General features: G+C 38.1%; 2 protein-coding genes across 3 annotated transcripts in view; both read left to right on the top strand.

Annotated features, from left to right (window-relative positions):
* LOC126371433 (uncharacterized) overlaps positions 1-27433 on the top strand; it is a 335692-nt gene that overhangs the window by 98827 nt on the left and 209432 nt on the right. For both annotated transcript variants that reach the window (XR_007567041.1, XM_050016716.1), the window contains exon 2: positions 17080-17457. Coding sequence is in view for 1 of the 2 variants with exons in the window: in XM_050016716.1 (XP_049872673.1) it covers positions 17120-17457 (338 nt within the window). In the remaining variant the exon portion in view is untranslated. The remainder of the gene's footprint in view (positions 1-17079; positions 17458-27433) is intronic.
* LOC126371583 (histidine-rich glycoprotein-like) lies at positions 13556-14533 on the top strand. The gene is made up of 2 exons (XM_050016905.1): positions 13556-13754; positions 14004-14533. Exons 1-2 carry the CDS (start codon positions 13556-13558, stop codon positions 14531-14533), a joined length of 729 nt encoding a protein of 242 aa, XP_049872862.1.

Raw genomic sequence — 27433 nt, 5'->3', positions numbered from 1 at the left:
CTGACATGGCTCTTGTAACGACTACGTGCTTACATTAGTAAGTAGCAACCGGAACCAACGGGTTAACGGGTCTTCCTAACCACGGTTTACGGATTATCTTACTTTTATTTGCATGCTATTGTTGATAGCTGATAAGGAGGGACTTTTATGAGCATCCATCTATTAATGTACCCTTTTCAAAAGCAAATAAAGAGTATTTCTATTTCTATTTCTATTTTGGACAATCGGGTGATCAGCCTGCAACATCTGACTAAACCAGGGCTTAAAATATGAGGTTTGAAACTAATGGACTATGTTTTTGGTAAGTAATGATATAATTCCCTCGATTGTTATGACAAGTCTCAAATGATTAAGCTACTAAATGTAATTATATTCTATACTTTTTTACACCCGAATCCAGCACAGAATTAATATTTTTAAAACTCAATCGCAGCGAAAGCAGTATTTTATCCACACCAAGGGATTACACGAGTCATAAACTTACAATTTTACAATATTATTGTCAAATGTCATAACAGTATGTCGTATACTAACTGACTTTATGATGTCTCGAAGAAATAACTTACGGCTATTGTAAAATGTAGTTACGAGTTCGCATTGTTCTTATTGTAAAAGGGTTTTAATGATATTGTAAAACGGTTTGTGGGTCGCTTGTAATATGCCGCATATTCTCAACTTAAATATACTGCGCGGACCCCAAATTAGGATTAGGGCCAAAAGATAATGTTTTTAATATGTTTATAGTCGTCTCCTGAAGTTTATTAATTAAAAGTTTATGACGACCTCTGTTGTGTAACATATAGGTACCTGGGTTAACACCACAGGGCTCGGGTTCGATTCCCGGTAGAGCAAGCAATCCATATACTAAATGACTTATATTTACTAGATTTTTAAGCACGCGGCACGTTTTTGTCATCCCCTTTTCATCCATTTAAGGGATGATTTCAGGGATAAAAACTAACCTATGTTCTTTCCTAGGTTTCAAACTATTTTCATACAAAATTTTACTTACTTAATTATTTTTTTCGGAAGGCACGTTAAGCCGTTGGTCCCGGTTACTATTTAAGTACTGATGTAAGTAAGTAGTCGTTACATGAGCCATTTCAGGCGCCTTTGGCGGCACAATAATAACCCTGACACTAGCGTTGATGAGGTTGGTAATTCACCTCACAACCCACACGATAGAAGAAGACTAAATTTTATCTATATCGGTCTGTAAATGACAGACAGATTTTAATATTTAGAATGGTGGTTTCTATTGTACATTATTCTACTCGTTCATTACTTTCTCATTATCATCATCAATTTAAGAGCCACGCTCTTGTCGGTGCAGCATTTTCCATGCTAGTTTTTTAGGGAAAAATAGGGCAGTGGTTTCCCTCTTGCCTTCCGCCCCGCAGTACTCTGTCTGACGCAAGTGGGATGGCGCCCAGAGTAGTCTATTACAAAGCCGTACTAGGACGTATTCTAAACTTCCATAATATCATCACTATGGTGCACTAATGAGGACTCTTATGGGTATAAGCTTATCACAGCACAGGGAATTACTATACAAAATGATGTCATTTCTCGTCGCAATAAGGTGCAGTAACAAGTAATGCTGTCTGACTGCACTTTCGTTTTCCATCTGTACTTGTTCGGATACTTTCTAATAACGGGATTGGTTGTGGTTTTATCTGGGGTCATTGGACTTTTGAACAGCTTATGAATATAACAGCTTATTATGTATATCTGAATGTGAGGTTAGCGTTTAGCATACTTATTTTACATACTTTATAAAGTTTTACAAATTCTAATGTCTTTTAAATATTAATGTATTTGGTTTATGAATCAAGAGTGAACAATTAAAAATGCATCTTTAATAATTTTAATATGATCCATCACGAGTATTGATGCTACTGAAAAAAAAAATATGGGCGTATTTTTTTTAAAATACTGTAATTTATTTATTTATTTATTTAAATGGCTAAAAAACGTTTCATTATTATTTAAAAAGAATAACATTTTTTGATTATTGTAATAAATTTCGATTTATTTTTAATTTTCAATTTAATTTATTTCAATTACCTAATGAAGCCCACTTTATAATTTCTGCTCTTTTGGTGAATATTCTTATGTAATATAACACTAATTACTTTTAATAAATAATTATGGTATTATTGTTAAAAATTTAAATATACTAATTCTATAACGGCCCTTATTAGCAACTTTCGAGACGCTAGTGTGGGGGGTCTCTTATTTGTGAAAATATTTAGCATGGTTAGGTTAGGTTAGGTTAGGTTATTCTTTATAATATTATATTTATTATTTTAAAGATTTTAAGTAGAAAAATCTTTATAATTTCAATTTATAACGATTCTGTGTGATTGGGATTGTGTCCTCTAACATGATGGACTAATGTTATGGGCGATAGGCTGATCCCTTATCACCATAAGGTTCATCATATCCATCTTTGGAATTCGTATCAACAGTGGCTGCAAGTTGTCTTTGATTACTTGTGGCTCTGCCCACCCCATTAGGGATTACGGGCGTGAGTTTATGTATGTATGTATGTATAACGATTCTAATAGAGGTCCTTATTCGGTTCAAGTACCTTAATTGTGTATTGTGATTTATTTTTATGTTATTTATTGACGTTTTTTTAATAAAAAAGCTCATCACCGTTCAAAGTTAGGTCCCAACTACCAGAAGTTCATAAAATGGAGTTGGTTCTACTGGCGCCTCCCATACAATGGGTTACGTAAGCGTGACCTTAGCCCACGCTCAGTGACTCACGCTTCGCCTCTTATTTAGCATACATAAACACGAGATACGCCAAAACGGACCTGGTTAGGATGTAAATATACCATAATATTATACAACGTACGTACCTATGTATATTTATTCAGTGTTTTGTTAGTTAGAAGATAATCGTATGCATATTTGGTATTGACATGGTTTTTATTTCGATAGAACGCGATTTTGTGCACAATTGGCTCTCTCTTTTTATTTAAGAGCTGCGCTCTTGTTGAATAATTGCCTTCAATACTCCATAGATAGGGCGTGTAGAACGGTGGTTGCCCCAATCGCCTTCTGTTCCGCAGTACACCGACTAATTTCTCAATCGGTGATGTTCTAGCTAGAGCCCTACCAGAATCCATTTCTTCGGGCTCCAACCAGTACTGATACCGCTGCTGCCCGACATCAGCGGTGCGCTTTTGAAGTAGCGGCGCCTACTCGCTACGTCATAAGATCGTCGTAGAACCTAAGTAGCATTTTATAGGTTAGCCCGTCCCAGTGAGCTACCCACTACGTTCTGCTAATTCTGTCGCTGTTTGGTCGGGGACTGCTTATTTTTATAATTGGCTACTTGACGGTTTTCGATGAGTATTTTAAAAATTACAAATCATAAGCTTATGTTATGTGATATGATACATCCTAAGATTAATATTTTCTTTTCGTATTTGACCGTGATCCACAAATTGAGATACTTTCATCACAGATTACTTAATCTTTTATTGGTGCTAATTCCTGTAAATACCATCTAATTTTATTTTAAGTTATATCTGTCATTTTCTTATCCGCCGAAAAGGAAAGGGACGGGTAATCGACAAGCATAAAATTTATGGAACACACGTCAATTTTAAGCACATACCCCGAGTGTCGGGTTATCAGTCAATAACCCGACACAGTTAAGTAGACAGCACGTCAAACGGATTGCATACCAGCGACGTACCTTTTTGATTCGCCCGGGTTATTCATGCATTTACTCATTCTTCCTAAAATTAAGAGCTGTGAATCATCCGTCCCTTTCCTTTTCGACGGATATGAAAATGACGGATATAACTTAAAATAAAATTAGGCGGTGTCTGCAGGAATCGGGGCCAATATCTGCTTATCGAGTTTTAAGAGAAACCTACCGCCATCTGGCGATAAAACGTTTAACTGAACTTTTATAGTGTGGGTTGTTAGGTGGATTAGCAACCTCAGCAACGCTGGTAGCTGGCGAGGAGTGGGTATATTCAGGCGTGATGCTATTGTGGGTATATCTAAGATATTTTTCTATGGTTTGGTGTCATTCATAAACAGCCTATATACGTCCCACTGCTGGGCACAAGCCTCCCCTCAATCAACCGGAGAGGGTATGGAGCATACTCCACCACGCTGCTCCACTGCGGGTTGGTGTCATGTCTCCGATTATATTATCTCCCTAGCATTATCCCGTTTTTCACAAGGTTCGCTAACCTAACCTGAAGATTTGACAGGTCCGGTTTTTTACAGAAGCGACTGCCTGTCCGCTTGTAAGGCCTATTGGACTTTTTGAAAGCGGGACAAATGGAGAGGGTATCAAACTCCTTGTTCTAAACTATCTAGCATCGAAAATTCTTCCAGCGCAGCGAACCAAGAACACAGATAAACAAAACAACACGTCGACAATTTGCAACATTGGCATGATGGCATTCTTGATGATAGAATTGCTTACATCCCGTCCAACTGTTAGTTAGGCCAGTGGCGCGTCCAGGGAAAAGTGGCCACAAACTAAGGGGCCTCAAGTTCAGCAATTACCCATATATACATAAACATAACATAAGGATAATTCTCTGCCGTCTTCTCTATTTCCGAATGCATATAACCCGAGTGCTTTCAAGGTCAGAGTGAACAGGCACCTTCTGGGCGAGCTCGCTCCATCTTAGGCCTCGTCAATGCCTTCGGGCAAGTCTGGGGCCAAGAGAAAACCCATCAAAGGTAAAAAAAAGCTCACTCACGACTATGTCCCAATTGGGGGAGTCAGAGTTACAATCGCAAGTGGAACTAAGTACTTACCCATACCTCATCGAGCTTGTGAACCGTATCGCCGTCCATAATGGACGCGTCCATGTTGGTATTTAGCTGTAAGCTCCCCAAATAAAATAAAATAAAATAAATAAATAATGGTCGAGCCAAATTAATAACTCATTGGTGCAAATCCGATACTGGATGTACGCTGTGAGACTGTGGAATTCTCTGCCACCCTCTATTAGACGTGTGCGTTACCCCAGCAAGAAAGTATCTCCTAGAGTTATATGAGTGGAACGTATAGTTGGTGCCTTATCTGCTGTAAATGTGCCCCACATAAAAAATGTGTGCCCCCTGTCGTTTCGAAAAAAAATCGAAAAAACGATTCTTGCTGGGGTAACGTTTTTCTAGCAGGAAAATTCTAAACGAATGATCGGAGAGAGAAAAACTGTGCATGGCCAGATAGCTTATATGTGTGCCAAAATGTGCCCCCAAAAATAAAATCTGTGCCCCTTCAGATTTTCGAGATATTGCATTTCCTGCTGGAGTAACGTTTTGATGAATAGTATATCTCTAAAACCATTGCATGTGCCCCTGTAGAATAAACATACGCGAGTAGCTCTTAATGTGTGCCCCTTTGTGCCCCAATTAGATTTTAGAAAATATTTATAGTTTTCAAGTTATCGCGGTTTTATGAAAACCCGAAAAAACATCGCAGCGCCTAAATGAGACAAGGCATAACTTCGCTGAAAACTGTATTCGGTCTTTCTTGACGCTAATAATAACCATACAAAGTTTCAAAAATGTTCATGCATGCGTTTTTGAATAATCTTGCTAAAAGTAAAAACGATGGTGTCATAACTTTGACGGCAAAATACAAGGAACTGGCACAATCCCAGATGTGTAGGTGTAAACCAAAATCTTGTGCCTTTAGTCAAAAATATATGGTGAAAATATTGAGCTTCAAATGTTACGCATTAAGTAAATATAAACAAAAAACCAAAATATGTAAACAACGGCTGGTTATCCGACCAAATTTGAATGACTACTAAAAAGCGACGGATTCATACTTAACGAGGACCTTCTTTATTGGACGTATTATACCTAAGCTGTTGTCCTTACAGTCGCGTTCAAAAGTTTTGAGGGCTAATTAAAAAATATATTAAATGCACCTTGTGACTATATAAATGAAACAGCTTGTTGATGTGGAAATTATTATTTACATTAGTATAAAAATACAGGTATGTCACAAAACAGTTTGGTCACGATTTTGAGCATGTTAGTCACATGTACATTTTATTTGAAAATGGCTCTTATAAATGTACTTAATCATGTGTAAGGTCATAGAAACAGCTATTAAAATATAATCCAATAAAAACTTTATTTTATTAGTTATTACTTTTCTACTTCAGTGTACTCAGGCACAACACGTGTGAACCGGTTAGTGAGTAAAGTAAAGAAGGTCATCGATATGTATGAATCCGTCGCTTTTTAGTAGTCATTCAAATTTGGTCGGATAACCAGCCGTTGTTTACATATTTTGGTTTTTTGTTTATATTTACTTAATGCGTAACATTTGAAGCTCAATATTTTCACCATATATTTTTGAGTAAAGGCACAAGATTTTGGTTTACACCTACACATCTGGGATTGTGCCAGTTCCTTGTATTTTGCCGTCAAAGTTATGACACCATCGTTTTTACTTTTAGCAAGATTATTCAAAAACGCATGCATGAACATTTTTGAAACTTTGTATGGTTATTATTAGCGTCAAGAAAGACCGAATACAGTTTTCAGCGAAGTTATGCCTTGTCTCATTTAGGCGCTGCGATGTTTTTTCGGGTTTTCATAAAACCGCGATAACTTGAAAACTATAAATATTTTCTAAAATCTAATTGGGGCACAAAGGGGCACACATTAAGAGCTACTCGCGTATGTTTATTCTACAGGGGCACATGCAATGGTTTTAGAGATATACTATTCATCAAAACGTTACTCCAGCAGGAAATGCAATATCTCGAAAATCTGAAGGGGCACAGATTTTATTTTTGGGGGCACATTTTGGCACACATATAAGCTATCTGGCCATGCACAGTTTTTCTCTCTCCGATCATTCGTTTAGAATTTTCCTGCTAGAAAAACGTTACCCCAGCAAGAATCGTTTTTTCGATTTTTTTTCGAAACGACAGGGGGCACACATTTTTTATGTGGGGCACATTTACAGCAGATAAGGCACCAACTATACGTTGTACTCATATAACTCTAGGAGATACTTTCTTGCTGGGGTAACGCACACCTATTAGACAAGCCAAATCCTTGCATATTTTTCAAAATCTTCTTCGTTATTATTATGAACGTCAGTGTGGTTACTCATAAATTATTATTTTGTGTGTACTATTTATTTAAGTAGCTATATATGTTAGGTTATGTATATAGGTTAGGTATATATTATATTTGTAAGTATGTTATATATATTTATTTGCACGTATTTTATTGGTAAAATTGTACTTTATTGGTAATAAGTTGTACTTATAGTTTGTACCCGGAATCTTTCAATTTTTTTTTACATCTTTCCTCAACTTATGGTTGTCTGGAAGAAATCGCTTTAAGCGATAAGGCCGCCATTTGCCATGTACTTAATTAAGAGACTTTTTGTAATTATTTCTTTTTATTTTGGTGCAATAAAGTGTATTTGTATTGTATTGTACTGGGGCAAGCTGGTGTACCACAGGGCCGCATTACTACACAACATAAACTTACGCCAAAAGATTGAAACCACTGGATAAGTCTTAGGATGAATATGACAAACCATCTGTTGGGTTTATACGTAGATTGATCAACCTATCAACCCACGACCTTTATCCACCATCACCATCTAAGCCGTTTCGCCAGATCGAAACCTTACGGCTATGAAATCTAAATAGGATGTTAGTTACATCGTAACGAATACTGAGGGGGATGATTCCGACCATGATTATGAGTTAATATCAAATGAAATTTTCCGATAGGAAAAAAAATGATTTTTTTAAATTATTTTCCGTTCCATACTTTGCGACGGAAAATTTTACTTTATAATCTACTCAGAACCATGGTAATATTACTATTTGACGTTTCTTTGTATTACGCACTTTTGTATGCGTAAATGTCATATTGCAATAGTGTTTTTTTAGATGAATTGTTTCGATGTGGCCTTTTTAACCCCACTGGTCTGTATTTAATCAACTAGTTGGGGTATGATGCAGACTACACCACCCTGTTCTCTGCGGGTTGGTGGAGCTGTTTTTTTGGGGTTTCATTTCATTTTAGAATCAAATACGCCAGTTTTGTAAGTATGATTGCAATGTTCTGCACTGTGTTTGAGGTCTGTTCTTCAAATATGTTTGTGGCGTCGGATTTCCCCTGGGGCGGTTGTTTGATTTCAAACATATATGGGATTTCCCTACCAGGATATGACGTCATGTCACGGTGGTTTTAAGATAAAATATGACTATGTGTTGCGAAGAATCGCAACTCACATTATTCTCACTTCTTTTAGTGTAAGTACTCTTCTGAGTACTAATGAGTGAGTAATGTGAGTATTTATTATACGTAATATGATCCAAAAACACACACCGGACACTTCATACAACATACATACACATACATAAACTCACGCCTATTTCCCACCGGGGTAAGCAGAGACTTCATACAAAACACCTCGTTTTACACAGACACTACACATTGACGTTATCGTACACGCGCATCTGTGTGTGTGTGTGATGTCGGACGCCATACGATCTTCTATCGTGTGGGTCGTGAGGTGGAGTACCAACCTCATCAACCCTGTTGTCAGGGTTACTATTGAGCCGCCAAACGCCCCTGACATGGCTCACCTAACGACTACTTACTTACACGACACACACACACACACACACACACAACGATACGATACCCATACGATTATACCATACGATCCGATTGAAGACTAAAATAAGACCAAGGGGGGTTGAAGTAAACCTAGCTCAGACGCTGGTGGGGAGAGGAGAGTTGCCGTTCTGTATGTATTATTCCTTATTCTATGCCGGAAGTTTTTTTGCCCAAATGTAATAAGAGTACCTACTCTGTGGAGGTATTTTTTTGTTAGGTACCCAAATCATCCAGCAGACGTCTGCGTATACGTCCCCACTGCAGGGGCACGGGCCTTCCCTATGGATGGATAGGGAGATCGGGCCTTAAACCACCACGCGGGCCTAGTGCGGATTGGTGGTTATTAACGACTGCTAATGCAACCGGAACCAACGGCTTAACGTGCCTTCCGAAGCACGGAGGAGCTCGAGATGAAAACTTTTTTTTTGTGGTCACCCATCCTATGACCGGCCTTTGCTAAAGTTGCTTAACTTCAACAATCGCAGACTGAGCGCGTTTTCCGCTGCGCCACCGACCTCCTCAGCCATTACTAAAATTTATTTGAATTAGCTACCCCTAATCCCCCTCGGCGCGAAAATTCATGTCAGCAAAAGAAAATTAAGCCTTCAATTAACCTACATAAGGTCGATTAATTACAATACACTTCACACCTAATCGGCTTAAAGTAAAACGCTCACAAAAATGTACAAAGCACAATGGGGGTCGTTGACCGGTACCTGTCGCATGCCTCTAGTTGTCTCTTGTTAACTTATTATTTTGCGTATTTAGCTGTCCCGTTCTCGCCTGGAGGCATTATTCGTGTATCCTAAACAGTTGATTTATTAGGCGTCTTGTAGACGACATATTGCGGGGCACATTTTATACTGGAATTAGACCGTATGGAAATGTATGGAAGTGTATGGAAATCTATGTTATAAAGTACGGCCAAGTAGTGAATACCCTCCGAGGCGAATCTACTCTACAATAAGTGACAGCAAAGAAAATAGTTAATAAGAAAATAGTAGTCCAGTGGTCAGCAAAAAAAAAGATGAAACATGCTTTTGATTGTTGAGTTTTTTGGCGGGAGTTTACATAGAGTTTTAATGTTGTTTTAGTAAATCTAAGTACAGTCATGAGCAATATCATGTACCCACTTTAGAACCTTGTCGCACTATCATATTTGACATTTAATGAGACTTACGGTTTTATTTGTCAAAAAAGTTAATGTGACATAGTTTCAAAGTGTATACATTATTAAAGAGTAGGTACTTAAATTTACACAAATTCTACCAGGTTAACACATGGCTACTTTGAAATTCATTATCGCGTAGGTATGTTATAAACCTATTCTAATTAAGTTGTGAGATAAAACGTTTGGAAAATATTACCTATGCATAGATATATTTATTTACTTGTAAATTGCGATTATCTCCTTAGCATATCCCGTTTTCACAGGGTCCGCTTACCTAACCTGAAGATTTGAGAGGTCCGGCTTTTTACGAAAGGAAAATCAGACCAATACAGGTTAGGTCCCATACCTCCGAAATTGCGGAAAATATGAACCTAGGATTTATTTAGACTTTCATTTAGAATAGAACCCTAAACAAAAATAAAAAATAATAACGAGTCCTTTATGCAAGTATCTAATATTTTTTGTCAAATATATGTCTGTCGTCTGCAATTGACCTTAAGGTCATATTTCAAATTTCGTAACGAATTACGTCATAGCTATGGGAAACATGGATTTAATTAAAATTATCTCGTTTCATTGTCTCGTGCCATTTTTAGGTTAGCACATTTATTGTGCGGCTTTCTCATAGTTTATCACGGGCTTTTGTTTTCATACTACAGTATCAACGCATCTGTGTTGCGAGTTGGGAAGTGCTATGTTTTGTGATGATTATGGTCATTAATAATGCAACATGAGGTCATGACTACATCCCAATTTGGTAGTCAGGGGTACATCCAACGCAAGACGAACTAAGTACCCACACCTCACAGCTTACCCCGGTGGGAAATAGGCGTGAGTTTATGTATGTATGTTCCCTATCTATGTCCGTCCTTCGGAGGGCACGTTAAGCCGTTGGTCCCGGCTATTAGCCGTAAAAACACCTCCACCAACCCGCAGTGGAGCAGCGTGGTGGAGTATGCTCCATACCCTTTCCGGTTGATTGAGAGGAGGCCTGTGCCCAGCAGTGGGACGTATATAGGCTATTTATGTATGTATGTTATGTTCCCTATAAAAGTAGAATGCTACACCGACAAGAGCTTGGCTCTTAAATGAATGACGATGACCATTAGGTAAAATTACTATGTTCTATGATGTTAAAGCGACATACAGTTATGAACAATATAATGTACCCACTTTAGGACTTTGTCGCACTAACATATTTGACATTTAGTGAGACTTATAGTTCAATTTGACAAAAAAGTTAATGTGACATGGTACCAAAGTGTATACATATTAATGCTCGTGACCGTACATAGTTGTCGCGTGTATATTTAGATTATATCTACATTGTACTAAAGAGGCATTGATTACATGTTATTATAGTGAAGTAAATGGAAGGAGTATGTAGTTGATAAATGGTTTTATTATAAAACTAATAAACTATACTCCTAACTGAGGATAAAAAGAAACGTAGAATGTATTTACCTGCTTTTCGTTTCTTTGCATATACAAATAAAAAAAAAGTAAAAAGTTGTAGTAGTAGTTGTTGTTGTTTGTTGTTGTTGTTGTAGTTGTTGTTGTAGTTGTTGTTGTAGTTGTAGTATAAAGTTGCTTATTAAAGCCGGTTCGATCCCCGGTACCGGACTTGCACCAATGAGCTATTAATTTTTCTCACAAGAATCACTTTGTGATCCCTAGTTTGGTTAGGACATTACAGGCTGATCACCTGATTGTCCAAAAAAGTAAAAAATTCCGTTCGGAAGGCACGTTACGCCGTTGGTCTCGGTTATTACTTACAGATGTAAGTACGTAGTCGTTACATGAGACATGTCAGGGGCCTATGGCGGCTCAGTAATAACCCTGACACCAGGGTTGATGGGGTTGGTAATTCACCTCACAATCCACAAGATAGAAGAAGATTTATCTTAAGTGCAGTTGGCTCGACCATTATAGGCCTGAGATCTGGGACCGGCTCGGTAACAGCCAGAACGGTATCCTGATGACTATCAGTGAAGACTTCGCAAACCCTTTTACATTGGACGTCCCTACATCGGTAAGATCTTACTAACAGCCTCCGTGGTCTAGTGGTTAGAGCTTTAGGCTCACGATCTGGTGGTCCGGGTTCGATTCCCGATGGGGACATTGTCGGAATCACTTTGTGAGATTGTCCTTTGTTTGGTAAGGACTTTTCAGGCTTGAATCACCTGATTGTCCGAAAAAGTAAGATGATTCCGTGCTTCGGAGGGCACGTTAAGCCGTTGGTCCCGGCTATTAGCCGTAAAAACACCTCCACCAACCCGCAGTGGAGCAGCGTGGTGGAGTATGCTCCATACCCCCTCCGGTTGATTGAGGGGAGGCCTGTGCCCAGTAGTGGGACGTATATAGGCAGTTTATGTACCTATTTTATTTCATATTATTGTATAATTTTATTTTATTGTATCTTTTATTTTTGTATATGGGTTTTTTTATGCCTGAAATAAATGATATTATTATTATTATTATAGACGGCGTATCATTTATGACAAACTCGACAACCATTGGTTTAGGCCTGCGTTTACCAACGGGGTTACCACAGCTCTGAGCGTTGCTCTATATAAATTCATATACGTTTTTGCCCGTGCTGGGACGGTTACGGTCCTAGTAAGATACGGTGTAGTGGACACGGACCTTAATAACTAACCTTATATACGATTGTAAGATAGCAATAATTTATAGCGTAATTTAATAAATGTAGTGTGAAAATGATAATGCGTGTGTTTGATAGACCAATCCATTAAAGTGATATATTATTATCATTTTTAATGTTAGACTGTACCGTCATTAGTCTTAGCCAAAAAAGAAGTAATAGTTAGTATTAAACGGTTAACGAACTCTGTAGTTCAGTGCTAGAGCGATGGACTCACGATCCGGAGGTCCCGGGTTTGAATCCCGGTTGTAAATAACACAAAAATCACATTATGTCCTATCTATGATTATTATTATTATGTCCTGACCGTAGTATTTACTCATAGAGGAACATCCATCGTAAGATGAGCTAAGTACCCACACCTCACCGAGTCTTCAGTTAGACCAACGTGATATGTGGTGAGCCGTATTGCCGTCAATAATGTTCGAGCCGACTGTGTTAGTGAAAAGTAAGATTAAAAACTCCTCAACAAGCCAAAACAAATGAACAACTTACCCGATTAGTCATCATCATCATCAGCCCATTAACGTCCCCACTGCTGGTGCACGGGCCTTCCCTATGGATGGATAGGGAGAGATCAGGCCTTAAACCATCACGCGGGCCCAGTGCGGATTGATGGTTATTAACGACTGCTAATGCAGCTGGGACCGACGGCTTAATGTGCCTTCTGAAGCACGGAGGAGCTCGAGATGAATTTTTTTTTTGTGGTCACTAATCCTAAGACCGGCCTTTACGAAAGTTGCTTAACTTCAACAATCGCAGACCGAGCGCGTCTACCGCTGCGACCCGATTAGTACTCAACAATAAACAATAAGTAACTATATTGAAAATTACATTTCCGTCTGTCTGTCAATGCGTCGCTCCACAAAAACGGCATAGCGAATACTGAAACGTTATTTCGGAAAGACTTAGAAATGGAGAGCTGGAAGTGGAAGTCATTACCTGTGACGACCTTGAACGGTGTTCTTGACTTAGAGAAACTGATAACTTGCTTAACCACTTCAGTATAAAACATCATTGGCTGTCGATCTATCTATCATTCAGCAACTGTTCCAACCATGAGAGGTCTTGTGGTAGCTTGTGGGCTTCTGGTCCTCTTGGCTGTTGTATCAGCTAGGGATTTGAGGGAGAAGCGAGATGCGGACTTAGAAACCGCAGCTTCCCATCATGGTGGGAAGTGGGACAAGGGTGGTGGTCACGAGCACCACGGTCACCATCACCACGAACACGGCGATCACCACCACAAGGGACACAAAGGTAACATGAAAAAAAATATTTACAACAGCTGTTAGAAGTCATAATTTAAATTGATATCAATACGCCAGTGTGAACTGTCAAGAACATAATATACAATAATAAAAATAAAAAAATAAATTCATTAATAATTTATAATAAAAATTCAAAAAATATTATTATTAATATTACTCTGGTTGCCAATTGCCATGCAAATAGATAAGTTGCACCGTTTCCTTGTTTAGTGCTATAAAGTATTTGTTTTTTGTAAAGGTCATCACGAGCATCATCACGGGAAACACGGTCACCACCACCACGAAGGGCATAAGGGGCATCACGGCGAGCACGGCGGCCACAAGAAGCATCATCATCATGATGAAGGGCACCATCATCATCACCATCACGGGGAGAAAGGTGACCACGGCCACGGGCATCACGAGCACGGACACTTCCACAAAGGACACGACACGAAAGGACATCACGGCGTTGAGAAGCATGACGAGTTCAAGAAGCATAAACACTTCCATCATCATCACGGGGACAAGGGTCATCATGAGCATCATGGAGGACACCATCACGAGGGTGGCTACAAGAAGGGCGGTCATCATCACAAAGGACACAAGCACGGAGGTCACCATGAGCATCACCATGGCAAGAAGGGTCATCATGAGCACGGAGGTCATCACCATCACCACAAAGGTCATCACGGGGAACACGGTCACCACGAGCACCATCACGGTCACCATGATCACGGCAAGAAGGGCGGTCACGAACACCACAAGAGCTGGCACCACAAGGGTTAAACCAAGACTAACGATGTTTAAGTTGTTATTTGTTGAATTTGTTATGTTGCTAAGTGTTTTTGTTATTTTCATAAAAAAGAATAGGAACGTTTTGAAATGAATAAACGTTTTATTTAAAAAAAACATGGTTGTTTATGTTAAATCTATTTCGTGACAAACTTATACACCCCACTGACTCGAGATCCTTGGGGGAGGCCTATGCCCAACAGTGGGCGTCGTACGGCTGATGATGATGATGAAGAAATATATTTAAAAAAAACCATATGCATTGCACCACGAGATGTAAAGATGGTAGCTTTTTAATTGGCGTTTGAAGTTATTATATATTAACAAATGTATAAAAATCAATAAAAAAAAATATCAATCAATAATATAATAAAAAATTCAACATTACAAAAAAGCTACCCAAAAAAAAAAATTAAGAAATATATATTCATAAATTGCACCACGGTGTAAAGGCTTTTTAATTGGCATTTGTAAGTTATTATATTCAAAAATATATAAAAATTAATATAGTAAAAAAGTTACCAAAAAAAAATAACATAAAATTAAGAAAAATATATTCATAAATTGCTCGGATCGGGAACCGAATAAAGACATCTGATTTGAAGGTCAAGATCTTTCACCGTTACACCACAGAGGTCAATATACCAAATACAATTAAAAAATGAACAAAAACTATTTGAATCGTCAAAGCTACTAGTTTTTTTTATATTTGTACTGATGTCATCACAGAAATTGAGTCATAAGATTTCTACTTTGCAAAACAGTATTTATTGAACAAGTGCAAAAAATATAGTGAAATCTAATGAGGGGCGGCCTCGGTGGTCCAATGGTTGAGCGTTGGACTCACGATCCGGAGTCCTCGGGTTCGAATCCTGGTGGGAACATATCACAATATCATCCTTAGTTTGGTTAGGACACTACAGGCTGATCACCTGATTTTCCGAAAGTAAGACGATCCGTGCTTCGGAAGGCACGGTAAGCCGTCTCGGTTATTATTTACTGATAAAAGTGAGTAATCGTTACATGAGCCATGTCAGGGGCCTTTGGCGGCTCAAAAATAACCCTGATACCAGCGTTGATGAGGTTGATATTCCACATCACAACCCAAAACAACTCAAGTTTCGATCGGAAAGTCCCTCATCTTCTTATTATCGTGTGGGTTGTAAAGTGACTCACCAACCTCATCAACCCTGGTGTCAGGGTTATTATTGAGCCGCCAAAGGCCCCCTGACATGGCTCATGTAACGACTACTTACTTACATCAGTAAGTAAGTAAGGCTTTACTTATCTGTTACACATGTTTAAATCATTAAGTAACTATTATAGGTAATAAAAAAAAAATCTTCTATAAACATTAATGTGTCAGGAAAGTGCTTACTTAAGATATAACTATGCAAACAATTCATAATTTACACCGGGAGAGACTCGGCACCCCCCATTTGTCTGGCCAAGTAGTTACTTTTTGTAGGTAAAAGTAGTAAAAACCTAAAGTAGTATAACTCATGTCAAAAAAATAACAAAAAATAACCTGTTTATGTATTTTACTGAAATAAATAAGTTCATCTACGTACTTAGTTCGTCAAAACTAAATTTTAAACTAAACAACATTAGGTACATTATCTATATAACAAAAACTTCGCCTCTATTCCATCCTTTGTTCCCGGTGTCCGTTATCTTACCACAGGATACTGTCCGCTAATTTATTACCAACAAAAATATCAAGTTTAGTTTTACTCCAAACATTTTGTTGGTAAAATTTTCGTGAGCGGTAAATCATTTAAACCCTGAACATAATTATAGTACTTACGCAAACTAAATGAAATCAGACAGAATAAATTGCCTCCAGAGGAAACTCTTTACGTACTTTTTATTGATAGGGATTCTTGCACGAACTCCGACAACTTGAGGGGAATGCTCCGGCCAGAGACAAGACAAATTACACCGCTGTGACAGCGCCCCATAGAGAAGAAACACGATGAAAATAATCCCGCCATTTTGCACAAAAAAATAAAAATAATACTGCAATCCTTTCACGTAAAAACAAACTGCGCAGCTTACGATTCAAAGCTTTGTCGGTTCAGTTCCATTTGCTGATTCCGCGTACAGCGAAAGCGTCACTTCCAAATGCTTCCAGAATATAACCTAATCCTAAGCCGTTATCGAACAGCCAATAAAATGTGGAAATAAACAAAATGTCATCGCTAAAATGGCGAACATTCTCATTCACATTTCGTCTGTCGCGTTCCAGCGATTACGGTTTGCGCGGGAACGCCGGCTTTCTTTTTTCTCGGCAATTTGGGCGGCATTTTCCGTGGACTTTTTGCGGCCAGTTTTAATCGGTGTTGCCATTTTTAGGCAGAGCTCGCCAACGAGGCCGTTTCATTTGCTTGTTTCTTTTTAGAACGTTTTTTGAGTGTCTGGCATTTCATTTGTACCTGCTGGCGCTTAGGGGAAATGGGGGTTGTCTTTTGTTATTCAACTGTTATGATGTTATGTAAAAACGGTTTTAAAATTGATGTTTTCTTTTCTTTGGTTTACAGATCGGGGTAGAGTTTAAAATGGTGCGATGACGTGGAAGAGATGCTGCTGCAGCAGGCGTCGTCGTCGCCTGGTCCCAGCGGCGCGGCCAGTCCCAAACTCGCCCCGAGTCCTCGGCCCAACCCCAGCCCTAGTCTCAGCGCTAGGCTGACGGGTAGCCCGAGCTTAAGCGATGGGCCCTCGAGTTCTAACAGCCCCAAGTTGGGCGGTAACAGCCCGAAACTGGGAGCCAGTCCCAAGTATGGAAGTCCAAGACTCAGTGGCAGCCCTCGACCTTCGACGGCAGTGGAAGATGAAGCAGCACTCGAAAGGCTACAAGTAGAACTGAAAGAAGGGTGGACGGTGCACACCGGGAGAGATGGCAGGCTGTACTATTGCAAGTAAGTACTTTATTTTAGTATTTACATTTCATTAAGATGGGAAATATCAAAGTTGAGCTGCATAACTCACAAAACGGATTATGGCACTAATGGTTGGATAAGTTTAAATTGAGACGTATTTTGCATCTGCTAAAACAAGATTTCCAATTACAGCGGCGGCTGCAAAGCCAGGAGGAGCTCTTGAAAACTACACTCGGCTATATAGCTGCAATTTAACTCAAATTTATGTTTAGTCGCTCTCAGACGTCATAAGTATAGACGAGAAAGTTGAATTTAGCATTTTAAATAACTTTCGGTAGAAGATGTTTAACGGAGCAGACGATTCTTGTTTTAAAGTAAAGTTGTAAAGTCGCTTGCTCTATCGAAGCGTGGAAAATATTGGAGAAGCTGAAGGTAAAAAGAATATAAGAGTGAAGCCACATAATCCGTGCCATCGCAAAATCTACATGTAAATCTCAGGGACATTCCACACGATGCGATTAACGTCTCATGGCATTCAATACTATGATCTCATAGCATTGGGACGATGCAATGAATCGCCCAAGCCGATACGATCAATCTCTTACCAGTTATGTTTTTGTCACGTCTCACGTCGAAGCTACACATATTACCTATCTTCCTGTATAATGGTATATGTCTCTCGTGTAACAATCGTGTCTCCTCTTATTGTTTTCTTTCTTATTGTCGAGAGTACTCGAATCTCGCACGTGGAAGTTCCGACGAATTTCCCTATGCCTACTTAAAGCTCATGATTAAAAGGCTTATTTTTGTTTGCAAGTAGGTATAATTGCTTCCTTGTTTGCAAAGTATTTTCAATATTAATATGTTTTCTTGACGAGAGAACTGTTTACATAGAATCTATTAAGACCAGCAGACACATGTGTTCAGCTGTGTGTTTTCCCAGGCGTGTTGTAAAAGCCGAAAAAGGGATTGGGTCGATTGTAACATAATGGGCCATTATACGAACGATAGCCTGATGACCAGGATTGACAATGGGTGTTATATCTTCAGACATAGAATAAGGAATAATACTACGTAGAGCACGGCAACTCTCCGCTCCCCACCAGCGTCTGAGGGGCCAGGTGTCAGGGGCCTTTGTGCGGCTCAATAATAACCCTGATTTATTTATTTATTTAGATATCCAACAGCATTAACAATAGTCGTTTTCTTATATAATACATGTACAAAATTTCTTCGCCAATAACAGGATATCATAACATGCAAATTTAAATGAACCGTGTACGCGCACGTGTGTGTGTGTGTGTATGTGTGTAGTGCGATGTAATGTGTGATAATTACTTACGAAAACATTTACTTACGTATTTTATATTATATTGTATTGTATTATACCTATACAAAAGACAATGAAATAAAAAAATAAATACATACATATTAACATAATAGCACAATATATCTAAGTAATTATTATATTATATTATAAATATAATATGGATTTAACTACATGATGGTTATTTATATGCTTCTAATTTATAATTTAGATAACCTCTCGAGTACAAGTTTCTTAAAAGAAGGTTTCGATAAAGCATAAATGTCAAAATCACTAAATGTATTATTATAAACATTAAGTGCTCGTGAAGTAAAATCGTTGCTTCCGTAGTTTGTGCGATTCCGCTGGATATGAAATACTTTATGTAAGGGATGTCGAGGGCTGATACCAGGGTTGATGAGGTTGGTAATCCACTTCACAACCCACACGATAGAAGAATAACACCAGCGTCTGAGCTAGGTTTACCTCACACCCCCTCGGACATAGTTTAGTCTTGTATCGTATGGTGTCAGACGTCACACACACAGATGCACGTGTACGATAACGTCAATGTGTGGTGTCTGTGTAAAACGAGGTTGTTTGTATGAAGTGTCCGGGTGTGCTGTAGATGAAGATGGTTGACTACCTTGTGTCAAAAATGTAGTAAACTAACCCTACATGAAGAATTTAAAAAAGAAATTAATGCAAAAAGAAGCGCAGTAGCTTGCTAGTCTCCAGTTCTTTTACTAAATTACACTTGGTTTTTGGGAAATGTCTTCATCAGTGATGTGCCCAGGAATGTTCCCATTTTAGGGAAATTCCCGGCAGTAAAAAGGCGAAAAGGATATGTGATAAAAAAAATATATAAAAAAATATTAATTAATAAATTAATTATTATTTATTTTATAAAATTTATTTTATTTTTTTTATTTTTATTTTTTCTTTTGTGGAAATAAATATTTTCTTTCTTTCTTTTTTTCTTTATAAGAGCTTTATTACACGAACAAGTTCATAAAGAAACACAGCCAGCGTTCTCACCATTAAAGAGTTACAACGGGAACATTCCCACTTTGGGAATATTCTCGGGAACGGCACATCACTGGTCTTCATGCAAGGGCATCCTATTGGGTACTTTATTATGCCGTTGCTATTATTATTTATTAAAAATAAGTACAGTACTTAATACATTTTTTTACAATTGACGGTGCAACAAAAACCAACTTTGGTTTGTCCGTACACCGACATTCACCATCGTCGCTTCCAATTTGCAATATAATATCATGCTCGAACAAATAGTACAATAAATAAAGAACATGTAGGTAGGAATTTATATACTTGCAAACGAAGTACACAAAAACTAATTCGCTGCATCAGCTTCACCCCGCGCGTCACACGTAACTACCGGACAGCGCGACACACAGGAGGTTTTTGCGGTTTCTCTAATATTTTTCCTGATTTAAGGAATGGTGCTTTAGTTTGTATTTAATGTTAAGTTCAGTGATTTCATTTTTAAGGCTAGTAGGTAAGTCATTAATTAATTTGGGTACTTGATATTTTAGTAATGGCCAATGACTGGTGCCACTATGCTGTTTAATTATTTAAGCTGTGGAATAAAGGTATGAGTGTATTTATAAATAGCTGCGGTAACTACAACTGAGGAAAAAATATTAAAATAACATTTGCAAAAAATGAAAGTTACGATTGTAAAGGTCGAGTTAAATACCATTGCCGACGGGCTTTCTTGCGAAAAGTAGTCTGGTTGAAATAACCGTACTTGCATTATTGAGTCAAATATTACTTGTTATCTATACGTCGTGGCCAGATCTTAGCATTGATCATTTCATGATGTGCTCGATCATTTCATGAAATGATCATATTTCATGAAATAGCCAACTTATATTGACCATATCTTTAAAACGTCAACATTCAATGATATTTCAATCAACGTTTCAATCGACATATTGGCTTTATGAGACACGTATTATAACTAGGTAAGTTTTATGTCTTTTGCCCTGTAGATTAATCCGTTAAATTAAATGCAGGACGATTAATTAGACCACAGGACAAAGGTAGTGTATCCTAAAAGAGACAGTAGGGTAGTTTACAACTAATCAATTCAGTTACTTTTTATTATACATCAAAACACGAAATTACTATGTAATTTGTATGAAAGAGCAACCTGTGACGTCGTAGAAAAACGTGACAAAATGTAATTTTTCTTTATTAAAATTCATAAATAAGTTAAATAGAAAAAAGAAAACGTTTTTTCACACCTTGAGATCTGTCTTTATTTAGTAATCAGAATTTCATAATGTATATTTGACCTAGGAAAGTACCCAATTATTATTATCAGGGAAATGTATTGCTCTATCAGAAGATCCTCCTGGACTTGATCTGCCGTGAATTACCTGGAAGTCTTTGAATAGACTTCGTACACAGGTCTGCCGAACAAAGAGAACCTATGAAGGTGCGGGGATATTTGGAATCAAGTAGGGCTAACATGCGCAATATGATAATATTAGATTTGTCACGGTCATTTTATCGATTCTGACGATATAATTATGTCGTTTTGTTGATTAGTGCTAATATGTGTACCCAAATAAGTCACCTATCCATGACCCATGTACGAAGTATATCTAAAGACTTCCATATAATTCATGGCAGATCAACTCCAGGGAGATCTTCTGATAGAATAATACATTTCCCTGATCTTCTTCTATCGTGTGGGTTGTCAAAATACGAATAAAATCACGTGCCACGCATGTTAGGGGAAAAAACAAACTTATCGATTTCGACAAAATTTATTGAATCCATCGATAATTTTATCACATTGCGCATGGAGAGCTCTAGACGATAGATCATTTGATGTCGTTCCCAAACAACTGCACACTTCAATATATTACGAAAACTAAGGACAATGCAACATTGGTAACAAAGGTTTGCACCATATAATTTTAAGAATCGCCCGCTCATACGTAGGTATGATGCGCCTCACTTGTGGCGAATTACCTATTCTACCGGTCCTTTCGTCTATGTATGTATTTGACGTACTTATATAATTTATTTATTCAATAGTGTAATTAATTAGTAGTATACTTCTGAAATAAAAACTGTTACAATAGCGGAATATTGCATTGAGACAAACCTGCAAGGTTTAGCAATGCGATTCAATTGTATCATTATGTAAAATGTTATCAACAATAAAAAAAAAAAGATTTTAAGAAGGACTCTACTGTCACTTTGCTGTAGGATGCATATTTAAGTTCTTAGTGACACGTAATAAGACTTCATATTTTTAAGTCCTTCACTGGTCAATAGTGACACCGCTTTTATTTATCTATGACGACATTGATTTAATGGAACCCGCAGCCATCTGCGAGGCACAATGGAGGCAACAAACTGCGTCGGAACACTCCGCTCGTGACGTCACATTTTCCCGCCATTGTCCGCGGCAGGGTTGCCATTTGTGAGAAACTTACGCTGCAAGTTTATTCTATTTTATTTTCAAAGAAGTGTGTGTGGGTGTAATGTGTTTTTTTTTTAATTGAAACTGTAACCTTTAAGTGAATGTTTCTGCACACCTTAACTATCATATTAAAGTTTCCAGGTTTGAGTCCCGATCGGGTTAATTTATTTCGATATGAAAGTGGCTTGTCGTTCTGCTTAGTATACTGGGTGTTAGTGACATCGTAACGAAAACTTTGAAGGATGATTCAGGGCATGATTCTGAGTTGATATCAAGTGGAATTTACCGTCGCAAAAGTATGGAATGGAAAATAATTTAAAAAAACACATTAATTTTCATGAATTTTCCGACAGGAAATTCCACTTGATATCAACTCAGAATCATGGTCTGAATCATCTCCCTCAGTATTCGTTACGATGTCACTAGCACTATATTACTATTCAATTAACTAACAGTAAAGTTTAATAGACTACTTGGAAGCACTTTCACTAATAGCTCCGTTTATTACTTGACCATTTCTCTCGACTTTTTGAAAACTTTACACGGTGAACTTCCAAACAAAGAAAACTGTGGAGGCAAATCCGAACCAAATGACTATACTTGTTTACTTAAGTGTAAAACATTTTATAATATCAAAAAGTTTCAATAATAAGAACCGTTCTTAAAATGTTTCCTGTCTTATTAGATTTTCCCACTTTATATTCATTAAGCATTCCTTCCAATTACAAACAAAAAATAATATTTGCATTATAAATAAAATCACGACCAGTTTTATTCCACAAGTTAAAAGTTTCTAATAAAAATTACGTCACAACTTCTAAATCAATTTACATTTAAATTAAACTGGTAAAATTTTATTCCTCAACTTCCCCATTTGCGAACAATATTAATTAGTCTGGCAACCCTGTCAACATGGCGGCTTGTCATTCGTTCCCGCGTTCATTAGACGCAACCGACGAGACAATACGCCCGGATGTAAATTATCCATGGACACACCTTCATTGCTAAATAATTGCCTGGATCACATTTACTACGATATTTTTATGCTGTTTGACAGTTATATTACGTTCATATAGACTGAAAAGTAAATGGCATGTGCTAATCACGCCAGAATCATCTTGTCCGACTTAAAAAAGAAGAAGGTTCTGTGTTACACTATATGTGACTTTATAGACAAGCTCTATCAACCCAGAGTGGAGCAGCGTGGTGGAGAATATGGAGTGTTCTAGTTTCTAGTGAGCATTTTGAGCTTTTTGCCGACCCGAGCTATTTTTTCCTAACCGACTTCAAAAAGAAGCAAGTTATCAATTTGATTCGTATGTGTATAATATTGTTAAAATTGCACAGTATTCGTACAATATTATAAAAAGCTCTTCTTGGTCTTCCTCTCTTTCCTTGTTGTGCGTGCGTCTTGTAAAAAGTACAAAATTACAAGTTTTGGGCCGATACTATTTAGTTTGCCATCGACACGATAAGAAGAAGACAAAATTACTTAAATGTACTAAAACGAAGTTAAAACTAAATTGCAAATGCTTACAATCCTTCTGCATTCATTAAGATATACTACATAGGCAGTTCTGACGTTCACGAATGAGTGCGGTATCGATCTACTTAACCAGCGGTTGTCGGTACTTGATGCGATGGGAGAAGAGATAGCATTGATCAGCTCACAAGTAGATTGGTTGACACGACATGTCGATCGGCTGTGGAAGCTTTTGCAGAATATTTTGCTGTTCTGCCATAGGTCTCTGACCGCCTATCGTGCTGTAAAATCCCGACTCGGTCTCGCAAATTCTAGATAACACTTCACTTTTATCGATGTATAAAGTGAAGGTAAAGTTCTAGAATTTGTAAGAGAATATCCTACTAAAAACATTCTGTAAAAAACTAGCCAAGTCTCGATGGTGCTGTTTGTTTATCTCTAAAAAGTAATGAAAAGGGGATGGAAGTGTTTGCTTCGCACTCGACTTGGCGGGGACACTGCCGTGCCCCCCGATTTAAATCTTGTCACTTACAGAATACGTTGCAGAATAGGTACTGTTTTGTTCTTGTTTTCATACATACATACATAAATTCACGCCCGTAATCCCAAATGGGGTGGGCAGAGCCACAAGTAATCAAAGACAACTTGCAGCCACTGTTGATACGAAGTCCTAAGATGGATATGATGAACCTTATGGTGATAAGGGATCAGCCTATCGCCCATAACATTAGTCCATCATGTTAGAAGACGCAATCCCTCTGTCGGTTTTTACGACATGCCCGGGAAGACAAGCAGCTGAACGTGTTCTATGTTTTTTATTTGCTCCCAGAACAGCATAGAAGCAGCATTCTTGTTTTCATCAATCTACTGATGTTAAAGATTGATTTGAAATCCGTCTTTGCGATAGCTTCAAGGAGCAGTACGCGTTAGATCTGTCAAAGTACAGAAGTCAGTGTTGTGACGGTATCGGTCGTGTTTGGGCCGATTGATTCTGTTCTATCTAACAGGACCTATGGAACTTTTGTAATAGAATAGAATAGAATATATTTTCTATAAATTTATCTTGTAGCTTATAATTTTCAGTTTTATGAGTACTTCCAAATGTGATTCCATCCATATGTGATCTATCGATCCGTCTTCGAATCGCTAGACTCGTTTCCTTCTTCATTTTGCGAACTGCTAAAGAATGAAATTCTCTTCCAGCGTCATTGTTCCCCGATACATATATTATTTGGGGATTTTCAAGGCAAGAGTGAATAGGTACTATTTGAGTTTGTGTGCTCCACCTTAGACCACATCGCTGCTTTAGACCAGGCGGGATCGTGGTAAAACGCACTCAAATCTTTTAAGGTATAAAACACCTTAGTCTTAAAGTCAACAAGGCTGAGCCAATATCTGTAAAATGTGACGTTTTGTAAATCGGCTTGCTTTTCAAACGGGGAGAAAATAATATCGAATAAATGAATTTAAATTTAAAAGGAAATAATATATAAAAACCTATCTATTTGCGTGCTACACTGCAGTCTGTATACATAACGAAAACTTTGAGGGATGATTCACACTATGATTTCGAGTTGATATCAAGTGGAATTATCCGTTGCAAAAGTAAATATGGGACTCAAAACATTTAAAATACACATTAAACATTTCGTGAATTTTCCGACGGAAAATTCCACTAGAACTCAGAATCATGAACTGAATCATCCCCCTCAGTATTCGTTACGCACTTTGTTGGTTAGGTTGTCTGGAAGAGATCGCTTTTATCGATCGTGATAGGGTCGCGTTTGTCTACTTTTAAATTTTCCTTGTACCTGTTTGTGAGTGCAGTAAAGTTTTTATTCATTCATTCCAACGGTTCTGACGTCAGGATGGCCGGTGTATGAGACATAGCATTTAGCGGTCAAAGGTTTTAAATACAAATATTTATTGTCTTAGAACATTTCAGTAGAAGCGGGCTCTGTGAAAAACTTGACAATGCTAGGGAGATGATGACGATAAGTACATTTCAGTACAAAATTTGTACAATCCTTCTGCATATATTTTTTTAAGTAAGATATTTGATACTACATAGGCGGTGCTGACGATAACCAAGCACAACCATCCACGGAAATCCCTGACAATAGCAACTCCAAGAGTATAATATGCTAACATTAATCACTTACTGTAGCTCATTGCAAAGATTGCGAAGTATATTAAAGCTCGGAACAACGTTTCATTATCTCGGCGTAACTAAACCCTCGGTTATACAACAGACTTTGTTTAACCATTGAAAGTGATATCCTCAGAGAGGTAAAGAATTACTAGAAGCGACCATTCATAACATTACATAAACAACCTGTACACGTCCCACTGCTGGGCACAGGCCTCCCCTCAATCAACCGGAGGGGGTATGGAGCATACTCCACCACGCTACTCCACTGCGGGTTGGTGGAGGTGTTTGGGCTAGTAGCCCGGGACCAACGGCTTAGCCATGCCTTCCGAAGCACGGAATCATATTTTTTCGGACAATCAGGTGATTCAAGCCTGCAATGTCCTTACCAAATAAAGAACAGTCTCACAAAGTGATTTCGACAATGTCCTCATCGGGAATCGAACCTGGACCTCCAGATCGTGAGGCCAACGCTCTAACCACTAGATCATTTCTTCGGGGTCTTATTTTGAAAACCCTCGCCTTTAAAACGCGTGCGAAAATATGTACCTTTTTCATCTTGCATGGGATTAACTGTCTAGGAACTATTTGGCAGCCAAATTCCTAAATTGTATAAACCTATATTTTGTTTTTTTAGAGAACGTCTAGGGCCCTGTGCTGAGGTTTTTCTTGCAGTTTCTTTTATATGATACGTTAGTTAGCGACGGTATATGTATAATACAATTCGTATTCGGCTGGCAAAGGAAGACCGAGAAGGACTTACGATGACCAAATTGGAGATGTCCTTAGAAAAGGTTTAATACGATCTACTCTGAACCGGCGGCGTGCGTGTATGAAGCGATTGATGAATGTGGAGGAAGCAAGAGAAGTGTGTCAGGATCGAAGCAAATGGAATTCTATAGTCTCTGCTTACCCCGGTGGGAAATAGGCGCGAGTTTATGTATGTATATATGTATAATTCGTATTTACTGATGTTGATTTTATATCAACGTCGTTACAACATGTGGGGCGGAAATTAATATAAGTCTTGTGGTTTTGCGCGAAATCTCTGCATTATACGTAGATATGTTTAAGTAAAGTTACAAATCGTTATAGCTCTGTTCTGAGAACGCGTGACTTAGGTAGGTACATCGCAGTGTCCCGGGTTCGAATTCCGGTGGGGACATATCACAAAATGCGATCCCTAATTAGCTTAGGACATTACAGGTGATTACCCGATTGTCCAAAATTAAGACGATCCTATGATTATTCAGGAGTAGGAGAAGTATAAATAAAGACCCCATTCTGTTGCTTTATAGCGAAAACCTCGACACTAAAGACTCGAAACGCACACGATAGTTTCAAACTTCCGAGACTTTAATTCTCACTAGTTCTATTGAAACTGAGATGTATACCTGAATGTATACCTGAATAACGTAAAGAATACTGAGGATCGCATCGTTACCACTAACACCCTGAATCCCGTCGGAAAATTCATGAATTTATTTGTTTTTTTTTTTTCATTATTTTCATTTCCATATTTTTGCGACAGGAAATTCCACTTGATATCAACTCAGAATCATGTTCTGAATCATTCCCCTTAGTATTTGTGACGGTGTCACTAACACCCAT

The sequence above is a fragment of the Pectinophora gossypiella genome, chromosome 12 (assembly GCF_024362695.1).
Source record: "Pectinophora gossypiella chromosome 12, ilPecGoss1.1, whole genome shotgun sequence".
In the NCBI taxonomy this organism is placed as follows: Eukaryota; Metazoa; Arthropoda; class Insecta; order Lepidoptera; family Gelechiidae; genus Pectinophora; species Pectinophora gossypiella.
This window is presented reverse-complemented; position numbering and strand designations above follow the sequence as displayed.